Consider the following 24,766-nt stretch of genomic DNA (forward strand, 5'->3'; position numbering starts at 1 on the left):
GCGAGCATAGCTGCGTTACAAGAATGTCTTTGTTTTTAACATGTAAAATGTTGGAGGATGTGTAATAGCAGATGACAATAGCAGTAATATGTAACAGGTTCATGCGCAGGACTTGGTACTACATTTCCCATGGTGCACCGCGGTGCTATTTCTCGTTCTGGGAATTGCAGTCTTACAACGCAACCCTCATCACATGATTCTCGTGTTCTTTCTTTTTTCAAAACTCACGTGGGAAGGTGGAAAGAAGGATCTTCCGGGGCAGAATGCTACAAAGGATAGTGGTGAGGGGCAAGTGTACATGGGTAGGACTTGACGGGTGGGAAGGTGGTCAATAATGATTGTGCGTGTGATAGTAAGGGGGAATCGGTCCTCGCTAGAACCACGCGTTGCATAAGTATTTTCCATTGCAAGCTCCTTAGAATCCGTTATCCCCTAGAAACAAGCAACCACATACAGGCTACATATAGAATATAACAGCGTATGAAAACATCGAACCAAGCGCCTCCCCAGCCCAGCGTCTTGTTTCCAACAGCTAGTCGACAGTAGCTAGTCAAATGTCTCTGCAAACTCAGAAATAAGAATGTGAAGGCAACAGCACTCCCTCGCTGTTTACCCCTAGAATCTGGTAGATGGAGGTATACTGGCTCTTTACATGGAGGTTCCATTTTATCCTGGGCCGGCTAAAAATGTCGATAGGCTTATCCTCCGTGAATTTGGCCAATCCCGTTTTAGGCCCATCTAAGCCACTGATCCTCACCATATGTTCTGGCAGCAAATTCCATAAATGATGTAATATGCAGAAAAGTGCTTTGTTTTCTGTCTTGAATGTACTGCTCATCCTCAGTTTTATTGTGTGACCCTGAGTTCTAGTGTTTAGGGGGACTGGCAGAAAAGAATGTCCCATTTCTCTACAGTACTCATGATTTTATAAACCTGTATCATATTTTCCCCCTAAACAAAAAAGACGCTATTCCTTAGCATTTCCTTATAAGAAGCCGTATAGAATCAATTCCTTAAACCATCTCTATGAAGCCCCATCAAATACGCACACAGATTCTCCTCCCTTTGTGGTGCTGAGGGGCAATGGGAGGAGAAGAGCTAACTGTATATTTGATGGGTCAAGCCACATACTGCCCACCTGCGTAAAGCAAGCCACTCAAGTGGTTTATTGGGGATGGCAATATTTTAGGTGCCTGCAATCTGTGCAGTATGCTCCTCAGTCTTTTCCAAAGAATGGGGTGGGGGTGGAGAATGGCAGCTCTCAGGCTATGTGCAGGTTGTGCATGAGGGGATAGTTTCATCCCAGTACTGTGACATTGCTGTGGATTGTGTGGCACACCGCTACTAGAACAATGGTGGGAGCAGCCACAGGGTAAGACTAATAGGGTGGGGGTGATTTGAGAACTGGCACAGTCGTTAAGAAGTTAAGATGTTAGCAGGAAAGTGTTCCCCACCCCCAAATCTCCAACCATGAATTCACTATGTGTATGTGGTGGGCAAGCCACTATCTTCAAGCACAGCACCACAGCAACAATTCAGTTACCTATATTCATTTCAAAAGTAGGAGAGTCTAACTGGGGTGTAGTACCTTCTAAATGCATCTAAACCTCTCCCCACAGTGCTGGTGTAAAGTTAATAGAGGCACGTATTTCCATCTCTGGTGGGAAAGCGTGTTAGCGGCAGAATTCTGGGAAATAGTTTTCACTGAAATAAATTTTAATTACAAAGCAAGATCTCTTGCCCATATCCTAACATTGTTGGTAATTTGGGAGGGACTGAATTGATAAAGAATTGGATCAGCACTTACTAATACCTGCATGAGTGACCATTGTTAAAAGCTGGAAGTGATTTGAGAGAATTGGTAAAGAGGCATGGTACAGCCAGGCTTGGTTTTTAGTTATGGAAAAATTAAGACAAAAGTTATGATTAAACCAGGAACAAGTAAAGAAAGAAAATTACTTTATAATTTGGCAAAAAATAATTTATATATAAATGATGTAAATAATGCTCAGATGGTTCCAGCAAGATACACTAGTGCTTAGAATGTTTAATGGTCCTTGAACTGTAGAACTGTGATGCAGCCTAACTGTAAGATTTTTTCCCCCTGGCCCCTTCTTGAATACCTGTAAACAAGCAAAAAGACTTTTTGACGAGGGTCTACTGTCCCCCCGATTATTGTGTTATATAATGCTCTTTTTTTCTTTTTAATTTTTTCTTTTAGATTGTAAGATTACATCAAAAAATGAATATAAAAAGTTTTAATGGTGATATTTGTGTTTTACTGATAATTATTTTATGTATATTAGTTTTTAATTGTTTTGTATATTTTAGTTGTTTTATTTATAATTTTATTATTTTTAAATTATTATTACGTACATAGCTTAGGGAGCTCTTTGATTAAATGGTTTATAAATCGGTCATGTGGGGCTGTTGTGTAAGTTGCTGCCATAATGTATGTTCAGTGTTTTGAACACCCAGACTGGATAGATACATGTTAAAAGTTGTTTATTATGAAAGTAGGATATCACATACACAAGATTACATCCCTTTACTTGGCTTTTTCTTACCTGGAATTATTGAGTTCTCTGTTTGTGCTCACAGATGCTAAAGAGGAATAATCTCACTTTCCCTCTGGCCATGTACGACAGGTACAATGGTGAAAACGACAGGGAAGTTAAAAGGGTGTTAGTGCATAATGCTGCACCTTAGGTGCTTATGAGAGTTGCCTGCAGTAAAGAGAAAGCAAATGAGTCTTTGAGAGCGTGCTTGGCAAGGGACAAGACAGAAGCAGCAGCTTTCTACTTGGAGTAATGAGTGAGAGGATGGACTGGGGAAGGAGATGGTGGCCACTATAGGGCAACACGGGAGGGTGGATCAGAACTAGCCTGTTTCTGGGCATGGTGGGGGGAGCAGAGAGGAGATGCTGGTGGTTATTGGCCGGGGTGAGTCTCTGTCTATTTGGTAACTAGCTTTTTCTCTTGTCTGTAGAACTCCTTGCGACTGGGATGCCATGTCCTCTCTGTGGCTCGGAGCCTCCACCTGTCTCCCTGGAGTCACATCCCTCTCATCCCCATTGTAGTGGAGCAAACGGTAAGCATAGCAGGTGGGGTGCTCCTCATTCTAAAGGCTAAAGAATCTTGTAACAGGAATAAAAAGGCTAAAGAATCTTGTAACAAATGGATGTTGGTGGCTAGGATTTAGCTTTGAGCTTTCAGCGAGAATTTGTTGGGAGACAGAGAGCTTAAGGGTACTGGCATGTATATGCACATCAGTGTAAAAACAGCAGAGTAGACAGGTATGTTTAATAATATTTAATTACATTTGAATGCTCTTAGGAAAAAGTTAAAATGGGGACAAGGGCTTGGATATTATCCCAGCCTTTTTACACTTGGAGAAGGCTGGAGCTTGGAGAATTTCCTTCTTATTGCACAGTTGGGCAGATTATTGCCTGTTCATTTTTTCTTATCTCCCTAAGAGTGGCCACTTTTTATTTTTATTTCTTGGAATGAAAGCCAGACCAAAGCCGCTTAAGTTTGATCTGCTCTTAGAACAAAGTTAAACCATACCTCTAGTAAGCTGTTTCCTGTGTAGGAAACCTGGGGTCCTCTCTGAAAGATGTTGGGACTTTCCACCGCCACTGAATCCCAAGCCTTGAGGGTGCTTGTGCTGATCTTCTCTCTGTTTCAGGGCCGTGGTGAGCGAGCCTATGACATCTACTCTCGTCTTCTGAGAGAGCGCATTGTATGTGTGATGGGCCCGGTAAGTGCACAAACTACTTTTGCACTGGGGCAACAGGATCAGGAAGTCCAATGTATTCACTTGTTATTTCACCCAGAATGTGGCTGTGGGTGCAGAATTCAGGTTCCTGAGTTGGGGAAAAAATTTTTTTTTAAGAACAAGCTTCTAGCTCTTAAGGCTGTGGAGATATGGTTGCAAGTATTTATTATTTGTTTACTTATTTTCTTACATTTATATCCCACTTTTTAAATCGCGGAACCCAAGGATGGCATGCATGTGGTTCCAGGAGATCTCTCATCCAAGCAGTGACCAGACATAGATCTGCTTAGCTCAGCAATTCCAGTGTCAGAAGGCAGGGCTTTCGGTTTCAGTGCCCATTACAATTCCATGACCCCCACCATTACTAGCAAAACAAAAATAAATTCTAAATTTTTCTGCTTTTTTTAAAAAGCAGAATAAATTATGCAAAATTGGAGAATGTGTGAATTAGCTGTGCATAATTTTTATATTGCAGAATTTGGATTCATTTATTGGCCTGAATTTTGGTTTATTTTTAATGCAGGATACACATAGCACTGGCTAAAATCTAAAAAAAAATGTAAAGGCTTTTGTAAACAAAGGCTTCTGCTCCTGGCTCAGTTGGTTTTCTTTAGATCAGGGGTAGTGGTAGCCAGCCTGGTGCTCTTCAGATGGGTGGGGCTGATGGGAGTTGGAGTCCGACAACATCTGTAGTGGCTACCCCTGATTTAGAGAATTCATTTCAAAGAGTTGGCTGTTCTGATTAAGTCTCAACATTCTATTAATGTATGCCCTTTGTCACTCCAGGCCACAATCTTGGAGCCAACCTCCCTCTTGCATGAACTGGGCTGATGAGATTCCCCTTCCTGACTCCTGGATGGCCACTTCTCAATAGAGGAAGAATGCTGGGGTGTTGAGCTTGCTATTGACTTCAGCAGGAGGTGGGTTTCCTGCAGTAAGGAGTTCCCCTGCTTATAATCCACTGTCTTGCATTTTCTATCTACAGATTGATGACAGTGTTGCAAGCTTGGTTATTGCACAACTACTTTTCTTACAGTCAGAAAGCAACAAGAAGCCCATCCACATGTACATTAACAGCCCAGGTGAGTGCCCTCTCTCTGGGTGTTACCTGCCTCACCTCTGTTGGCAGGGACACCTGGAGCTGAGCATCAGCAGATGACTTTGGTGTGCAGGCAGGTTGATATGGGAGCAGGTATTCTTTTAGGTCCCAGGTTCCCAAACCAAGTAGAGCTATTGGAGGTGCATTCATGAAGAAGTACTTTGTTTTAAGAACATAGGAAGCTGCCTTATTCTGAGTCATACCATGGGTGCATGTAGCTCAATATTGTCTACACTTGCTGGCAGTGACTGTCCAGGGTTTCAGGCAGGGAGTCTCTCCCATCCTCTTTGGAGATGCTGAGGATTGAACCTGGGACCTTCTGCATGGAAAGCAGATGCTCCACCGCTCAGCTACAGCCCCTCCCCTTACATATTCTCCCTATTCATTTCAGCCGACAATCTGAGTTCCTGTATTTTTTTTTAAAGTATTTATATTACATATGGGAAAAATTAAGTTCCTATATTTGAGAGAGCAGGAAAAAAATTGTCCCTTGCTTCCTCTGTCCAGCCTATTCATAATCTTTATAAATCTGCATTATGTCCCCTTGGCCTTCCTTCATGTTCTCAGCTTTTTAGTCCTAATAGTGCCAGCCTTTCTTTACAAGGAAAGTGGTTCATCCTTCAGATCTGTATCTTTGTTCCTTGCTTCCTGGGAGGCCAAGAAGGTCATAGCAACAATGAGAGTCCTATGGCCTGTTAAGAGGCCAAACGAATGTACTGTTCTTAGGCAGTAGTTTATTTTATCAGATGCTACAGTAGTCTTGCGCTTCTTTCACTCCCCTTCTATTAGATCTTTGCCTTGGGTTGAGCATGTACTAATACTGTTATCTTTTAGCTGTCCTTGATGTAGCCTGAGTGTTATTTGGTATTGTTTAGGAAGTCTTGTTGTGCCTGAATTTGGGTGCCACTGGTCAACTCTCTGTTCTCCCTACAGGTGGTGCAGTGACATCAGGACTGGCTATTTATGACACCATGCAGTATATCTTGAACCCCATTTGCACCTGGTGTGTGGGGCAGGCAGCCAGCATGGGCTCCCTGCTTTTGGCGGCAGGTTCACCAGGCATGCGCCATTCCCTGCCCAACTCCCGCATCATGATCCACCAGCCCTCAGGTGGGGCACGGGTAAGTCTGGCCCCATTGCTGCTTCATATTGCAGATGCAGTGTAATCACATCTAGCACGACCCACAGAATCACACAGAATAGTAGAGTTGGAAGGGGCCTATAAGGCCATCAAGTCCAACCCCATGCGCCATGCAGGAATCCAAATCAAAGACCCTGTCTTGATGCTTATCTGGGCAAATTGTATGACCTCATGACTAGGAGCAGACTGTGGGATGTGAATCTCATAGCCATCTTCCACATTCCCCAATGGTCACTGGGGAGTGAAACACCTCAGCAGCGGACCAGGCAAAATTCCAGGCTGACTCTCTGACTTCCCTTCCAGGGCCAGGCTACAGACATTGCCATCCAGGCTGAGGAGATTCTCAAGCTGAAAAAACAGATCAATGCCCTGTACTCCAAACACACCAAGCAATCCCTGGATGTGATCGGTAAGCATCAGAGCCAGAATAAGAGATCCTACGGCAAGAAGGTTGTGTGGGGAGACAAAAATCTTGTGTGCCAGGAACAATGTCTACCGTTCAGACAAGGGACAGGCAGGTCATATTCTTGCTCCAGTCTGCAGCTTGGATCTGTTCTTCGCTTGGGCATCAGGACAGATAAAACTCACTGTCCTAGAGTAGGGTCTGAAGGCACACAAGGCCATCCTCTTCCTGAAGTTAACATGTCTTGGTCTAGTCAGTGCCTGCATGGGTGACCATCTAGGATCCACGTGTACATCACCTTGGGTTCCATGATGGAAGAAAAGCAAGATATAAGCCAGGAAAGGGGAGCCTGTGTCCTTAAGATGTTCCTGGACTCTGATTCCCAGCATGGCCAATGGTCAGCAACCATGGGAGGCATAGTCCAAGAACATCTGAAGGGGCACGGGTTCCCCACCCCTGATAGAAAGGTAGGAAAACAAACAAAACAAGATCTCCTTCCTTAATATAATTCATCCATCCATGTCAGATAGCAAGAGTACACGGGTTTCCTTGGAGGTGGTTGTTCCACAGCAACATAATATTTTCTCCCACACTTCTCTCCCCACAGAGATTTGCCAAGCCCTTGTCAACTCTGAGAGGTTATGTCAGATAATTAGTTGGGGAGGGGGACAGCAACAGCCAGGGCTGGACTTGTATTGTTAGATTGTTAGGATTTTCTGGCATTTGCAAATGCTTTTAGCTGTTGAATTGGATCCTAATTTAAACTGTAATAGATATTGTGTATGTGTGTTGTTATTATAAAGTGATACTGATGTAAACAAATAATCCCAGAAGCCTAAGCAAGGGTTGATGGATCCTTGCAATGGAATAGAATTGGAGGAAGAGGGAAGAATGGGATGGAGCATGTTTACTCAGAAGTAAGTCCTGAACTCAGTAGGATTTCCTCCTTGGCAAGTGGGCTAGTAGTTTTTTATACTTTTCCAAATGGTTTGTTAGGTCTCTTATGTGTCCTTATCCCCACAGAGGCTGCCATGGAGAGAGATCGTTACATGAGCCCAGTAGAAGCCCAGGAATTTGGCATCTTGGACAAGGTGCTTGTCCATCCTCCACACAATGGAGAAGATGAACCAGAGCTTGTTCATAAACAGGCTCCCCCTGCATCTGCTCCCTCCTCTTCCTCTGCTGAACCCTGATTGATTGGATGCTTGTCGTGTCAGGAATTATTTCTGCAATGCCAACACCCTGAAATGAGGATGGTGCTGCCCCCACAGGCTGGTTGGTCAGAGTCTTTGGAATTGTCTAGGGATGCCACTCATAGAGGCCCTTCTCTTAATGTGTATCCCACCAGCTGTGTTTACAGGAGCCAGTCTCTTTGCCATTGGCTCTTTGGTATCTGATCTGACCCAGTAGCACTGTTTCCTGCTCACTCCTCCAGTTACACCATTGTTTAAGAGAGTGATGGTTTTAAAATAAACTTTGACCTCAGTGATATGGACATTCTTTTTTTCCTTAAATTTCTCTCTGAAAGGATAGTGGCAGCAATCTTGAGGTTCTCTCGACTTCTGGTTGCCGCCTGTAACAGATTAAAATAGCATCAATGTATAGGCTTGTGGGAGATAATTTTGGTGGCTGTTGTGGAACTATGGCAGGACCAGCTTACCCAGATATTATCCCTGTCATGTAACCAGACTTTGTTTCCAGCACCTTCCTTATCAACCCTGTCCTGTCACCCAACTGCTCTGCAGGTTCCCTTTCCACAAACCTGATGTGGAAAAATCTCAGGATGATGCTCATGCATCCCTTATGCCAAATCCAGAGTGGCCTGCACCTGGAATGTTGCTATATGCACAATCTGACTGTTGTTCCTCCCTCTCCAGTATTCATGCATGTGTGGAAGTATTGCTTAAGGAGCCTTGTGCCGTATGCCTGACCTTGAGCATGAATAAGGCTAGCAGGGCCGGCTCCAGGCATGCAGGGGCCCTTGGGCATCAGCTTGCCCTGGTCCCCCGGTGGGTGGGTGGGTGTATGCACACATGCCCCCCACGGCCCCCCTACCTGTCTAGTCTTTACTATTGCCCTTAATGAAGATGGCGGCCGCGGCTTCAGTACCTTAGGGAAGCTGTGGCCGCCATCTTCATTAAGGGCAATGCTAAAAAGCCGGCTGACAGGTAAGTGGGGGGCGTGGGGGGGCGCAGATCGCAGAAGGGGAGCGGAGGGCCCCTTGGGCTCCTGTAGCTCTGGGGCCCTCAGGCCAGTGCCCAACCTGGCCGCCCTTTAGAACCGGCCCTGAAGGCTAGGATGAAGCTGGAATGCATGTGCAACTTCCTTGGATCTTGGACATGCATTCCTGTGGCTTGCATAAGTAGTGGTGACTGAGGAGGGTGTGTCTGTGCACACAGATGTCTCAGCTTTGATGTGCAGGCTTTGCAGGGGTATGCTCTCACTTTAAACAGGATCTTTATCTGAGGCCCTTCAATAATGGACCCTGCCAGGTGAGGTGTCGCAGGTGGTTAATGGAAAGGGGGCCTTCTCAGCTGTGGTACCCTGTCAGTGGAATACTCTCCCCAAGAGGCTCACCTCATACCTACTTTGATGTAATTTTGGTGGCAGGCAAAGACCTTTTAATTTTTCTAGGCCTCTTAGTCTATTTTAAGAGTGTCAGGACTGATCTTTATCTATGTCATGTGGTTTTAATCTGCTTCCATATGTTTTATTGTAATATTTGCTTTTGATACTGTATTTGATGTATGAATTTTAAGTATTTTGATTTTGTCCAGCACTCTTGAGAATTCTGTTAAAAGGGTTTGATATAAGTACTTAGAAGAAGAAGAAAGAAAGTAGAGAAGGTCACCTGCTACCCTGACGGTGGGAGTTGGGCAATTGTGTATTGTTGTCAACCATCCATTCTGCCCTAACCAACAAAGTTCATTTGGCACCTTAGAGATAAACAAATCTAATACCTCATAAGATTTCATGGACCACAGTGCCCCATTGTGTTCAGTCTTGAGTTCTGTGGCCTGGGATGGCTGTTGCTGTTTATTTATTTATTCGACTTATTAGTCGCTTATCTGGCTGAATTGTCAGCCACTCTAAGCGACGTACAAAGCAGAACATGCAAACATCAAAACATTAAGAGACTAACAATAAAAAGTAACAATAACGGAAAAGCTAAAAAAACAGGAACAGCAAACCAAAAACATTCATCTTCCTGGTAAAGGACAGTCCCCAAACAAAAGTCACTAAGAGCAGGGGTGGGGGGCAAGGCAGTTGGAAATGCTTGCCCCTTGATGGTCCCAGCACAGTCTCATCCCTGCAGCAGCACGACTCAGCCTGCAGCTCCTCCTGATAAGGCCCAGGCAGAGGGGTGGGGCAAGGCAGGTGGAAATGCTTGCCCTTTGATGGTCCCAGCACAGTTTCATCCCTGCTGTGGGCCTGTCTTGGGCAAAGAGGGTAAGTTGAGCATCTCAGCCAGGCAGTCTGTCCTGTGCAAGTTGATAAAGCCCACCCTCACCAAGCTGAAGAAGAGTGAGGAGGTGATAGAAGGGCAGCCGTTGACAAAATGAGATGTACCAGTATCAGCTTTTGTCAATCCTGCTGCTGCCTGAGTGGGAAAAGTTAGTGGAAAAGCAGGGAAGGTATATGTATGTCAAAGCACATACTTTCTTTGCAGAATGCCCCGTGATTGATTTGCAGTATTTCCAGTTTTAAAAGGGGCCTCAAGAAACTAGTCTAGGAAGGATCTCTCTGAGCCAGAGCTGCAGTCAGCCCACACTGAACTAGCTTGTTATGTTTTGGAATGCAAGGCTCAGGGAAGGGGAGGGAATATGAAATTAAGGAGGTGTGGAAGTCAGTATGTGTTGTGGGAAGAACTTAAGAGAGACAGAATCCAGAGTAGACACACAGAAACAGAAGCCAAGAGACTCCAAACACTTTGTTACTGAGACGAGCTTCCTGTCTAATTAGTAAACCATAGAACAGCAGAGTAAGGCCATCTAGGTTCCCTGCTCCATGCAGGAATCCAGTGGTAACTGACACCATCATTCACTAATTCAAGATGGCTTAAACTTTCCTTCATTTGTGACTTTGCTTCCTTGTTGTTAATTAAAGACTGTAGCCTTTCTCCCCTCCTTGCAAGGCTACAGTCGGTATTTCATCTCCATGCTGCCATTTTAATTGCCACTGCCCATCTGATAGGATAGGGACTGGGTAGGGCCGAGAGGAATTATTATGGCTTATGGGGTATATGGGGACAATGCATCTGAGCCACTAACAGACAGACAGCTCTTTTATCACCACCAGACTTCAGAATCAGTGACCCAAGTACCTATAGTGGACTGCCATGCTGATGACAAATCAGGGGGAAGTGGCTTGATGGTTGCACAGCCCCACTGCTCAACTGGCACACAGCATACAGGTGGTAGAAAAAAGAAGCTATTTTGTCATATAAGTGATATATAATAATAACAAAAAAGAACACTTTGGAATTTACTCCCACAAGAAAAAGTGATGGCCAATTTGGACAGCTTTAAAAGAGGATTAGACAAATACATGGAAAATCAGGCTATCAGTGATTACTAGCCGGCGAGCAGCTGTGGTTGTTTGAGAGCTGCGGCTTGTCTCAATTTTTGTCACTTATTTTAGTCACTTTTATCTATTTTTATTAAGAATTCTCCTTTTTACTCCTATAGTTTCTTAGTTTTTAGTCCTTTACCTTGTTTTTAAGAAGTTAATTTGAGGAAGTCTCCTATCTCCTAGCATTCTATCTGTCTGCCCACTGCCGAAGAAGCTGGGAATAGGGAAGCATTCTACCAAGGAGGCTACTTGCCGCTCCATTGTTTACAGGAAAGAGCTGGCAGGGAGTCCACACGTTGATATCTTGGACGTCCTCTCGAGTTTATGTGGGGGGGGTTGCGTTTACTCAGAACAGCAGTGACTGATTAATTACTGTCAAAGTGAAAGAAAACTGATTTACAGATGTACGGTTGGACTTGAGCTGCTCCCGCCCCCCCTGCAAAGTAAAGTAAGTAGCACAGATAATTCCATACTTGGTTCTGCTTAAAAACTAGAGAAAAAGTGGTGCTTACTGCAGAGGAAAAGGGAGTTTCCCTTATAGGGGTTTATTTCCATCTCAAGTTTACACTCTGAAGCCCTATGCACCCTAAGGAACGAACTGCTTATTTAAGGCAGTGAGTAACTGGATTTTAGATTGGATCTGTGATACAAAGTTTGGGCAGGTCACCCTAGAAAGGGAGCTGCAGAATAAATAAACAATCCAATTAATTTGAGGAAGTATGGTGGTTACCAGAGGGCAAAAAAAGAGATTGAACTCATCCACAGCTAAACAAAGCAAGCTTCCTGATTATTTTGCTTGGTGAATGACTCAAAGATAGAGGAAAAAACTACTACCACAAGGTTAAAAGACTCACTGTTCACTAAAAATAACTCGGAACAAGCAACTCCTCGCTTACTGGATCCTTGTTTGTCCTTGATGGAAGAGTATGTCCAGGAGCTGGGCTCGGCAGCTCCACCTCCAGCAGAGCTTTGTTCTATCTATGAGGCTCCTGAGCTGTTAAATCAATCTGGCCTGGAGCTTCTTGGTTCACAGTGTATGCTACAGGGGAGATTGGTGAAGAAGCTTTTTGAGGAGCTATCTGCCTTGCAAGTGACGCTGCAGGAGGTAGTTCCAGCTATAAAACAATTGATTTATGAGGTCCTCAGAGAGCAAGCTCAGAATGTTCATCCACTCCATCACAATCTACAAAGGAAACACCGGCCAGAAACAGTCAAAATAACTTTCTAATGGACACTTCTGCTGCATTGACTTTAAAGATTGGCCTAGAAAATGCAAGTGGGCCACATACTGATCCTGTTCACACTCCTTTAGTGGTAACAGCTTCTAACTACAACAAAAGCAGCAGACCGAAATCTTATAAGAAGAGCAGTAAGACCCAGAGGTGTACATCCAAAAGGGCCAGCAAACAAAAGCGAATCTCCGCCCCTAAGTTGGTAAACAAAAGATTTAACTTCCAAAGACTTTTTGAACTGGTGGATAGAGATGTGAAGACTACAAAAGATAAGAAGGAGAAGAAGACCAAGCACTTAAACAGGACAAATAAGATAAACCCTGAACAAAGAACTCCACCCAAGAAGGGGCGAATATAGTATCTGGTCTTTCTATTCTTCCTCCTGTGTGTGAAGACTCAGTCCACAGGAAGCCATGCTAGACTTTATTCCTCAAGAATGTCTCTCTGGTTTACCTTCCACTCCACTCACTACTACAATGAAGCGGCAGTCCAAAACAGTTTAACCCATTTCCCTAGTTTTGATGAAACAGCAGGTGGTTCTATGTAATTATCCCAAACTGCCAGGGCTCTTAACACAGTCTGAGAGGAAGTTCCAGCTTTTGCAGATTCTGAGGGAGGTGGAAATAGGTCACATTGCTACTGGGGATATCGAAAGAGTAGACTATTTGTTTTATAAGTATCGTAATGCCAGAGCCATGATAACTTGTGCCAATCAGCACGTTGCAGGTACCATTCTTGGAGCCAGAGCCAAACTAAGCAAATTAAGCAAATCGATGTGAAGCGCCATTTTAGGCAATTGCATTTAATGTCCATGTCTTTTAGTCCACAGTGCCCATTACAGGAAAGGAGATTACCTTACTGTAAAGGGCAAGCTAAAGCCAAATGCCCAGCAGGTAAGCTGATTGACCTCGATGATAATGAAGAGACCTCTAAGCAACAGGTGGTGGCAATTAATAGGATAGACCCCAAAATGTTGGGCAGAACTTCTGCTGATATTAATCAGCTGGCTGCATTGGATTGTGAAGCTAAAAATCATGAAGAGGTGGGGCAAAATTGGAATGGAGGGCCCATATCAGACAAAGCTTTCCTTGGTGGGGATCTCCCTCAAGGTTGCCTTTCATTCCTTGAGGATCTAGCATCCTCCACCTTACTTAAGGACTTATCAGCGACACAGAAACTAACACTTATAGACAAAATAAATACCATTCAATTAGGCCTTCAGGCTCAAGGTGTTCCTACCGAAATGAACCTATTAAAGGTTCAACTTCTTACTGCGGAGGAAGAAGGGACCCTAATGGCATCGTATGATGCCCTTTTGGAGGAGGATCAGTTAGCAATCATTCTTAGCCTTAGGGGCCTTCAGCTAAACCTATTAAACAATTTTTTAAGCAAGACCCAACTTATTATTAAGAAACAGAACACAACTGAGATGATCCTTATCCCACAAAATATGGAAGAAGTTTCTGTCCCGCAAAGGCAAGAGTTATTTACCCAAGCGGATGAGAAGCTATGCCAGGACTTTGAGGATCCTCCCTTGGCTGGTAGCCCAAACCCCTAAAAAGGGAAGAGCTTTATAACAATGGAGGTGTCACCTAAAGCAAGCCCACTCTATCCAGACATTATTATTATTATTAGAAGATGCCTTGATGGTCAGCTGCTGCTATCTGAAATGATTTCATTAGGTGGAGCAGCTCTGGGGAAGAGGGTGGATGAAAATCAGGCTGAAAATATACAGGAGGAAGAGGGGAAGTATTGCAAATCAGCACCAAACCCGGCTATATTTGAGGGTGAGCTACTGCTGTTACAAGAGAATGACCTAGGTAACAAGAAATCTGCCCCGCCTCCCAAAGTATTCATTGCTCAAGCCAATTATGTAATAACCCCTCCCCCAAATGACAGAGGGAGTACTGTGAGGGTGTAAAAATTAAATCCCTGCCCCCCAAGTGGCAGGGATTGTAAACCCCGAGCCCCAACAAATACCCTTAAAACTTCTGTCCTGGAATATTTCAGGGTGGGATAACAAGACAAGGGATTTGGGGTTTTTTGAATTTCACAATTCCAGCTGTTTGGCCTACAAGAGACTTGGGTGTCAAAAATTGAGATACAGGGGTTTAGCCTGTTTTCACCTCCACCAAGAAAGGATCAAAAGAAAGGAAGAAGCAGAGGACGACTTGTTTTGGGGGTGGCCACTAGTTTAAATGTAGAGATCCAGATAATTGATTCTATTTCCCCTTCTATCCAAACCATATATCTGAAAAGCCAAAAAGGGTTGACACTAATCTGTATAAATGTGTACATTCCGCCTAGAGGATCTAGAGATATATGGAATGTTCTGGAATCCCATCTGGACCTAATCAGTCAACACTACCCTACATCTTTAATGATCTTGAGGGGAGATTTCAATGCCAGAATATGTGATGAGTAATTGCCAATGAAAGGTTTGGGTTGAATTCAGAGGATATAGCCTACCTCTCTTACAGGAAATCCATGGATAAACGAATCAATTCCGCAGGTACCCGCTTGTTTAAGTTAATTTACAAATTTAGACTGTTTATCTGCAATGGTACCGGGCACGATAAGGCAGCAGGGAACTTTACATACTACTCCCTTAGGAGAGGGAGTGTTATAGATTATTTTTTATGTAATTATGAATGTGCTCCCTATGTAAAGAATTTTGTTGTGGGAACTCAGTTGGCGAGCCATCACCAGCTGTTGTGCATGGAACTGGCGGACTTCCAAGAAGCCTCAAAAGGTCTGGGTTACGAACCTCCCTATATTCTCCAAGTGAGGCGAAGTCTGAGGTGGGTTCCTGAGATCCAATTAAAAGTAGAGGAGGCTCTCTTTAATGAACAGTTGCTGTCTCTCAGAAATAGATTTATGGGAACAGAGATCGATGATCCCCTATCAGTTTACTCAGATATTGTGCAAGAAGTGTGTACTCTCTGCTCAAATAATTTGCCCTATAAGCCTAACCCCTGATCTATGAAGTGGTTTGATGCAGATTGTAGACAGGCAAGACGAGATCTCCATGTGAGATACAGGCATGCTAGTCTTAATGTTACCTCCCCAATGAAGAAAGCATGGATTGAGAAGCAACGTTGCTATAGGAAGCTGCTGAAACATAAACAAGCTGCCTTTTACACTTCAGTGTGGTCAGAAACTGAAAAGGCTGCAACTTCCAAAGACTCTAAAAAGTTCTGGAACCTGGTGGTTTCTAAGCTGAAGGAGAGGAAATGCGGCCTGGATGGTTTAATCCTCCCTAAATCCTGGGAGAACCATTTTAACCAACTTTTTAATTTTAATTCTGATTTAATTTTAATGAGAACGTTTCCACCCATTCAAATTCCTGATATTAAGGATACTCCTGCTTGGCCCCCAGTAACTACTTCTGAGGTGAAAAGTCTAATATCTCGCTTGCGCAGACAGAAAGCCCCTGGGGAAGATATGCTTCCCTCTGAGAAGTTTCTGGATAATCCAAATTGGTGGGCTCCAGTGTTAGCAAAACTCCTTACTTAGGTAAATACCTCTGGCAGACTGCTCCAGGGATGGGACCAAAGTATTGTGGTCCCAATTTTTAAAAAAGGAGATAAATCTCTCCCAGCCAGCTATTATCCAATCAGTCTTTTGGACGTATCCTCTGCACACTATTTATTGGATAAGGTTGAAATCTGGGTAGACAACAACATTATTGGGGACAAACAAGCTGGCTTCCGTCATGGGAAGTCAACTATAGATCAATACTTTGTTCTAAACCATTTGAGAGAAAAATATGCAGCAGCCCCTAGGAAATATCTCTTTGCAGCCTTTGTTGATCTGACGTCTGCTTTTGACAGGATAAATAGAGAGATTCTCTGGAGAAAATTATGGAGACTTGGAATGGATGAACATCTGATTTTGATAAGGAACCTTTATACAGATACCAAGCTTCGAGTTAGGGTAGGTAGGGAAGGTCAGCTGTCAGGGGTAAGTGCCTCAACTAAAGGAGTGAGACAAGGTTGCTTATTAGTGCCCCTGCTGTTTAATATATATGTGAATGACATAATATATCAATTAGCTGATAAATCCAACTTTCCAGTAGCTCCTGGTTCATGGAAACTAAACATTTTGTTATACGCTGACGACATGGTCCTTCTTTCCCAGACCCAGATAGGTATGAGGAGATTATTGAAAATGTTTGGGGACATATGTGTGAAAGAACAGCTAAGTGTGAACTATGCCAAGAACAAAGTTATGGTTTTTGGCAAACGCCCAGTTAAACACAAATGGTTTCTAGATGGTCATCTACTAGAACAAGCCTACAGATTTAATTATCTGGGGATCTGCTTTGCATATAATGGTTCATGGAATAATCACTGGCAGGCCAATAAGTTAAAAGCTCAAAGCTCAATGCAGTCTGTGTTGAAATTTGCAAAAGTCATGGGAAGGAACCTTGTTATAACAGTCTTAAGAGTTTTTACTGCCAAGGTCATCCCACAGATGATATACGGGGCAGAACTCGGGGGTATTCCTGAACCAGACCAACTGGAATCTGTCCAAAACAGTTTTATACGTATTGTATTGGGTCTTCCATCAGGAACTCCTGCAGCCTATCTTCGAGCAGAAGTGGGCGCAATGCCAAGTTTATTTTTTATTCTTAGGGCCATTTTTATTACCTTTTAAAACTGAACTACTCTTCAAATGAACTGGTCAAATTGTGTATTACAGAGCAGCTACATTTACCTATTCAAAATACTTGGCTAGCTAACTGCAAATTATTGCTACAGAAATATGGCCTTAATCTAGAGTCACTTATTGCTGCAGGAATCCTGTCCAGCCGCTGTAATATCAAAAGGCATCTTCAAGATTTCTTTGCAAAGAAGGATATGGATGCCATTGGTTCATCTAGATTCTCCATTACCTTTCCCCCTATTAAAGAGCATCATGAGGAAGAAAAATATCTGTCTGAATTAAATCCACCTTTTCTCCACAAGGCATTTACTGCATTGTGCTGTCAGACAATGAAAACCAACTTCCTTGAAGGAAGATACAAGAGAATTCCTAGAGATCAGCACATCTGTATTTGTGGTAGTCATAAGGTAGAGGATACCATCCACTATATGTTACATTGTAAACTGTACGAGACATTAAGGAAGAAATACTTAGAGAAATTTCTAGTGGCAATTTCCTCCTCCTCTAGTAATATAGAGAAGATCAAATATTTGTTGACCAGCCCAGATAGATCTGTAGTGGTCAGCACAGCCAAATTTGCCGTGAGAGCTGCTCAGATTAGACAAGCTTGCCTCGCGATCTGAGTTTTACTTTTAAATGTTATAATGTTATAATTTTTATAATTTTTGTTACAGTTTTAGATACCACTGTTAAAGTTTTTAGATACTGCCTCTGTATATTAGTATTTTATCTGGCTAAAACCTGTATTTGGTTGCCTGTAATAAACTGATGATGATGACTACTAGCTGCAGTGGCTAGGTCCTCCCTCCAGTGACTGAGGCAATATGTCTCTGAATACCAGTTGCTGGGAATTACAGGGAGTGGAAGTGTTGAGTGTTGTTTCTCTCAGGTCCTACTTGCACCCATAGGCATCTGGTTGGCAAGTGTGAGAACTGGATGCTAGATTAGATGGCCCACTGGCCTGATCCAACAGGTCTTTTCTTAATGCTGACTCATTGCTTGCATCTCCCTCCTGTCAGATGAGCTGCAACTCTTGTCTATTAAACATGCTGGCTCCTCCCTCCCTCAGCACAGTTTCCCTATCACAGATTTTCTGCACCTATTACCTACCTTTCAAAGCTGACTACAGTTAACCAGGTTCACCATTAATTACAGTAATAATGAACCATGTTCAAATAGCATGCTTGCTCAGAATAAAATCCCTCAGTTCAATGGCTCTTACTCTTTAACACGGGCTTCCAACCCTTTAAAGTCAGTGAGAACATTTGGAATTGTGAGAAAGGACCTTGGGTGCCAGTGGCAAAATGGATGCTACATCTGAGAAAGAGAAAAAGAGACAGGACCACAAAATGGTGCACACATGCCACTCATCAGCTACCCAATTAATGCGGAGTGGGGAAAGCACCTGCAGCAGCCACTGCCATCCTTGCTCACTGAGAGAAGTTCTTTGCATCTCTCCTCATTTCGAAAAAGAAGGAAAGTGTGTCCAGTTCTGGCATCCCATGAAATATTGGCATGTTTAAGGGGATACACTCAGTACAGATGTCCAGTGCAAGAAACCAGAGGGAAAGGCCATTACCTTCAGGCTCTAGATCTTGTGAGGATCCAGAAGTAGTGGCTATCTATTGTTGGTAATAGCATACCAGACAAGATGGACCCTTAGTCTGATCTAGCAGGGGCAGTTCTTATGTTCTTAGTGGGTAGAGATAATAGGGCGTATGTTTTATGACTGGAAACTAGGATAGATCCTAGAAGTAAGTAAATGTATTTATATACCACATTTCCCACACATACATCTGTGATCAAAGCAGTTCACATAAACAACAGACAGCCTAAATTATGGTAACAATACATAATAAAAAGTACAATATCAATACAACACAACGACCGAACTTAGTATACATCAAAATGTAAAAGAGCATAACGCTCAATAAAGTTCAAGCAAAAATATCCAGGAAGTTCACATCCAAAAGTAAATCCCAAAGCTGATTATGTTAGTAGCTAGCAATCTCTTCTACCCACTCAAAATAGCCACCCCCTGATGACAAACAGTATCCCTGCCCTCATTATTCTGCAAGCAGCTCCCTTCTGCCGGCTCTCATGTCTGAAGGGTTGGCCAAGGCAGGTGGAAATAACCATCCCCTGATGACAAACGCAGGGTGTCTTCTTATGGAAGGGAAGTAGGCGTAGGTCTCTATGGAGAGATAGGTCTAAGTATCAATAGCTATTACCCATGACAGTTACATTTATTTATTTATTAGACTTATATCCAGCCCTTCCTCCCAGTAGGAGCCCATGGAACATCCACATTCCACAGCAGTATCTGACCTGAATACCAGATTCTGGGGATGATGAATGGGAGAGGGCTGTAGCCTTTCTGTCTTACTTCTAAGTGCTTTCTGAAAGGCAAGCAGGATATTAGACCAGATGTAGAACTTTTTTGGTCCTGTTAAGCAGGGTTTATGTGACTCCACGAGGTAAACCTAAACATATTATACAGCCAGCATGGATTTTTCACATTCCGCAATGTTAAATTGAAAATACCCCCCATGCCATTCTGATGCTTCCCATAAGCTCATTTCAAAACAAAACCTTACAAAACATATAGTCCTGAACACAGAAACGCTTGCTTAACAACCCTCTCAATTTTCATGGAGATACACAAAACAGTCAGAGAGAATCGAGAGTTCAAAGTGTAAAAAGAGAGAAAAAAAACAGAGCCCTTTTGGACTTTTTTCTGCGAGTTCTCATAATCTGTTGAAATTCATTAAAAATCAGCCATGTTCACAGAGTACCTGTAATCCTGTTACTGACCTTGCCCCATACTCTGACCTTCATCTTCTAACCTTAAAAGTTAAAAAATACCTGGCTGATTTTTAATTAATTTAAGAAATATTGGCTGGAACCCTATGATAACGCGGGGCATGCTCAGTAAGAACCAACTGTCAGTGATCTAAAAGCCTCACAGCTGCTGGGCTTGCCTAATCAAGGGGCCACACCCACACCAGATGCTGATTTCATGTGAGACAGTCATGGCTTCCCTCAGAGAATCCTGGGAAGTGTAGTTTGTGAAGGGTGCCGAGAGGAGACTCCTATTCCACTAACAGAGCTCCAGCGACAGACTGGTTTAACAGTCAGCTACTCTGATTGAAGGTCTGTGAGGGGAACAGGGCGTCTCCTAGCAACTCTCAGCACCCTTCACTAACCACACTTCCCAGGATTCTTTGAGAGAAGCCATGACTAAAGTGAAATAAAGGCCCGGTGTGGATGTGGCGTGGGACAGCTTTGGTTTAAATTTGGGTGGGAGGCTACATGTGCCTGCTGTAAAATAAAAAGGTGAGGGAAACGCTGAAAAGCAATGATACTGTTCACAATGTTTTCCTTCTGAAAAGGAAAGGGTTTTCCCCTCTTCCCAGTGCCCACCCAACCAATCTCCCCCCCTCCCCTCCCCCAGTCAGTGTTGGACTACAACCTGGGAGACCAGGGTCCGAATCCCCACACAGCCATGAAGCTGACTGGGTGACCTTTGGCCAGTCACTGTCTCTCAGCCTCAGGCAAGGGCAAAACTACCTCTGAATACCATTTACCACGAAAACCCTATTCAAAGGGTCTCCATAAGTCCGGTGGACTTGAAGGCAGTCTATTTCCATTTTCAAACACGATTGCACAGAAATAAATCCCACTGAACTAAAAAAGTATGCAAATGATCAAACTAGGGTTGCCAGACCCAGCCTCCAAGAGGTCTTCTGTATCTTTAAAAGTTGTGCAGGGAGAAGGGAGAATTTCACCTTGTGGTTTTTCCCATTACAGTGTTGCCAGAAAACCTGTACTTGGCTGAATTTTCTCTTCTCTTAAAGATACAGAATTATTCTCAGGCCCTGAGCCTGGCAACCCTAGATCCAACCCACCCTCCCTTCTCCCTTCTATCCCCTCCCTCTTGCCCCTTCCCTCCCGCTTCCTTTGCCCCTCCCTCCCCCTCCCCTTCCAATCCTCTCCCCCCTCCCCTTCCTCCTCCCCTTTCTCCTCCCCACAGTCAGTTTTACCTATCTTAAGCATGGTTGCATGGAAGTACTCTATAAGCATGCAAATGATCAAACCTGCCCTCCCCTCCCCCTTCCTTTGCCCCCCTCCTCCCCCATGGTCAGTTTTTCCAATCCTAACCATGATTCCATAGGAGTTACCAAATTCTTCCAAGGTACACAGGAAGTGGATTGGACTGTGAAAGACCAACCCAAATTGTGTTTGCATTTTGACAACTTTGTAGGGCAGTCCAATATCTCAGAGAGGAGGTCAGGTCTCCTGCTCCCCTGGTGCATACACTATAGCTGTCTAATTTCCCTGCTTTTTAAAGTTTGGTAGAAATATCTGTTGGCTATAGGTATATTCTTAAACCGCAAGGTTTTTTGCCTATTAGTGAATAGAATTATAAATCCCAATATGGCATTGTAGTAGATTCCCTCTGCTCCATCCAGTGGCAAATCGCGAGGAATGGGGGCGGGGACTTTAGAAAAAGCCCTTTGCGTAGCCGCTAGAGAGTCTTTATAGCGACTGCCTTGCGCAGTGAGGAGAGAGTGAATTGCGAGGGAGGGAGAGGTGATTGGAGGGACAAGGGAGGACGAGTCTGTTGTTTTGGGCAGGTATGGGGCTGCAGGAAGTCTGGTTAGAGGTGTGGTAGTTTAAAGCGGTTGTAGAAGATTTGTGTATTTTATCGAAAAGACAATCATACTGGAGAGGGGGTTGTTTTTTTAAAAAAAGCAGAAGTGCCGTGTACGTGCCGGCTGCTGCGTCTGGTTGAATGACTAGAAATGACTGTAAGAGAGAGAAAATGAATCAATGAACAAGGTAGCGTTAACTGGCTGCACCAGCGTTACGTGGAGCTCGTTACAGAGATATTTGTAGAGAATTGTGGAGAGCTAGTGGGGCTGTCGGGACTCCGCGTTTTAGGATTTAGCCTTCTCCTTTCCTGGATCTCCAAGGGAAGGACAAAAATCTGAGGGTGAGGGTGGGGCCAGGATCGGGGTGGTGGCCTGTTCTTTGAAAGTGTCAACTACACTTTCGCCCCAACGCTTTCTTAATATCTTTCTTTCTGGATGGGTAAGCGAGGAAAGTGATTGAGAAAAGGAGAAGAAAAACATTATAGATATTCTTAAATGCGGGAGAAATATGGCAATAATCCAGTACTGGGAAATAGTCTGAGGGTGAAATTTGATATTATTTTTTTAATGGCTTTGCTGTCTATCTCTACTGATCCACTTCTGAGCTCCATTGGGTCTGAGCACCAGGAGACTCGAGAGCTTTTTAAATGCACAATGGAGATTTGAGGGCTGGCTTCTAAAGGTCGTTTATGCCTATAGATGTAGTGATGTTTATCAGGCAGCAGTCCTCTTTGGGGAAAGAGACTGTTAGTATCTTTACTGGGGCTGTATTGTATGTTTGCCTTTGTGTGTGTATAAATATATATGACAGTGTGTAAATATCTTTTAAAAATAAGCGAGTGTTTTCGATATTGCTCAAGGTGCATGTCATTTTATGTGCCTTCAAGTCTATGACTTATGGCAACCCTATGAATCAGGGACCTCCAACAGCATCTGTTGTGAACCACCCTGTTCAGATCTTGTAAGTTCAGGTCTGTGGCTTCCTTTATGGAATCAATCCATCTCTTGTTTGGCCTTCCTCTTTTTCTACTCCCTGCTGTTTTTCCCCAGCATTATTGTCTTTTCTAGTGAATCATGTCTTCTCATGATGTGTCCAAAGTATGATAACCTCAGTTTCATCATTTTAGCTTCTAATGATAGTTCTGGTTTAATTTGTTCTAACACCCAATTATTTGTCTTTTTCGCAGTCCATGGTAAGCGCAAAGCTCTCCTCCAACACTACATTTCAAATGAGTTGAATTTTCTCTTACCCACTTTTTTAAAAGACACATTTTATTTCTTACCATACAAATATCAGAACAGTATAAAGCAATACATAACACACAACCAAAGAAAGAAAAAAGGAGCATTGTTGCATATAAAGAACTCAATTTTGTGTTAATTGCCCTTGTTTAATAATTGTTCTCTTTTCCTCTTTGTTTTCCTGTATAGTCTTTTTAGAGTGGTCCATGTACTCACTCAAATAACCCCATGTGCAATAAGACTCTAAGATGCTCAAAAAATTTCTACTGCATTTCTTAAATTCTTTCTTTTTTCCCAGATCAACTTCTTAAGTGTATAAATAAAAAACTTTGTAACAATTTAAATGCCTGTTACAATCTACTGACATATAGCTTATACAATCAAAACATATATACATAAATAAATTAAAAAAGGAAGAAGAAAAAATACAATAAAATATTTTTAAATTACAATAATAATAAAATTATGAAATCAATAAATAAAAAAAGGTGGAGAAGAGAGTTACTGAGATTAATGTAAGCTTTAAAAAGCATAACATTTAATACACGGAATACCATAGAGATCTAGACATTTACTTTTGGTAGATTTAGTGCAATAAACTGCATAGACTACCCGAATACATCCCTTCATAATGAGGCATGAGTTGAAGACTTATAGAAATCATGCTCCCCACTCCTACATAGCTTATAAACATAAACCATTTAATATGGAAGTTGTCTTTTTTATTTGGATCCCGCCTCGCCAATCTTAATTCTTCCATTAAAGCTATGTTCCATACCTAAAAGTACCATAATTCTATTAAATTGTAATCAATCTTTTTCCAATGACGAGCAATTACAATTCTTGCTGCCACTAGTAAGGTTAGTATTATATCCTTAGAGTGCTAGACTCCTAGCAGGGGCACCCAAGGCAGAAAGGTCAAAGCTGAAATACCAGACTAAGATGCATCCAAACTCAGAGGAAGGCAATGGTAAATCACCTCTGAATATCTCTTACCATGAAAATCCTATGAACAGAGTATCCAAAATGCAACATGAGATAGTGCTGGAAGATGAGACCCCCAGGTCAGAAGACACTCATCGAGCTACTAGGGAAGAACAAAGGACAAGTACGAGTAGCGCTGTGACTAATGACGCAGCTGGGTCAAAGCCGAAAGGAATCCCAGAGGCTGATGTGCAAGGATGCGAAAGGAGAGTCTGGAGTTGTACGACGCACACAATAGGAACATGGAATGTGAGAAGCATGAACCAGGGAAAGTTAGAAATTGTCAAGCAAGAAATGGAACACATTAGCATTACAATACTTGGTGTGAGTGAACTAAAATGGACTGGAATGGGACATGTTCAATCAAGCAACTACAAAATATTTTATGCAGGAAATGAGAAATTAAGAAGAAATGGGGTTGCTTTAATAGTGAGAAGGGATGTAGCAAAAGCAATTAGGAGCTACAACGCAAGGTCTGAGCGAGTTATATCAATGAGATTAAATGGGAAACCTATCAACATAACCATCATCCAAGTCTATGCTCCGATGGCAAACGCAGAAGAAGAGGAATTGGAGAGATTTTACGCAGAAGTACAAGAAGAAATTGATCACACACCAAAACAAGATGTGCTGATAATCATGGGGGATTGGAATGCAAAAGTAGGGAACAGAGAAGAATTAGGAATTGTGGGGAAATGGGGCTTAGGAGGCAGAAATGAAGCAGGAGAAAGACTTACTGAATTCTGTGAAGCCAATAATTTGTTTCTTGCAAACACTTTTTTTGAGCAACCGAAAAGACGACTGTACACATGGACATCACCAAATGGTCAATATAGGAATCAAATTGATTATATAATTGGTAGCAGAAGATGGAGAAGTTCCTTACTTTCTGTAAAAACAAGACCAGGAGCAGACTGTGGTACAGATCATGAACTGGTTGTATCGAAAATCAGAGTAAAGCTAAAGAAGAACAACAAAGCAATCATAATGCCA

At 42.9% G+C, this 24,766-nt stretch overlaps 2 protein-coding genes across 6 annotated transcripts in view; both read left to right on the forward strand.

Annotated features, from left to right (window-relative positions):
- The first annotated feature begins 172 nt into the window (after positions 1-172).
- Positions 173-7,909, forward strand: CLPP (caseinolytic mitochondrial matrix peptidase proteolytic subunit). The gene is made up of 7 exons (XM_061613884.1): positions 173-281; positions 2,989-3,090; positions 3,688-3,759; positions 4,763-4,859; positions 5,810-5,997; positions 6,321-6,426; positions 7,444-7,909. The coding sequence occupies exons 1-7, from the start codon at positions 264-266 to the stop codon at positions 7,611-7,613; spliced, it is 753 nt and encodes a 250-aa protein (XP_061469868.1). The 5' UTR covers positions 173-263; the 3' UTR covers positions 7,614-7,909.
- Positions 7,910-11,376: 3,467 nt separating this feature from the next.
- LOC133379167 (afadin- and alpha-actinin-binding protein-like) overlaps positions 11,377-24,766 on the forward strand; it is a 35,939-nt gene continuing 22,549 nt past the window's right edge. The window contains exon 1 of one of the 5 annotated variants that reach the window (XM_061613881.1): positions 11,377-11,440. The gene's annotated coding sequence lies outside the window, so the exon portion shown is untranslated. Of the gene's footprint in view, positions 11,441-21,426; positions 21,735-21,868; positions 21,889-24,766 lie in introns of those variants that run through there. The other 4 variants (XM_061613878.1, XM_061613879.1, XM_061613882.1 and 1 more) reach the window with 4 other exon arrangements.

This window comes from Rhineura floridana, chromosome 3 (assembly GCF_030035675.1).
Source record: "Rhineura floridana isolate rRhiFlo1 chromosome 3, rRhiFlo1.hap2, whole genome shotgun sequence".
Classification (NCBI taxonomy): domain Eukaryota; kingdom Metazoa; phylum Chordata; class Lepidosauria; order Squamata; family Rhineuridae; genus Rhineura; species Rhineura floridana.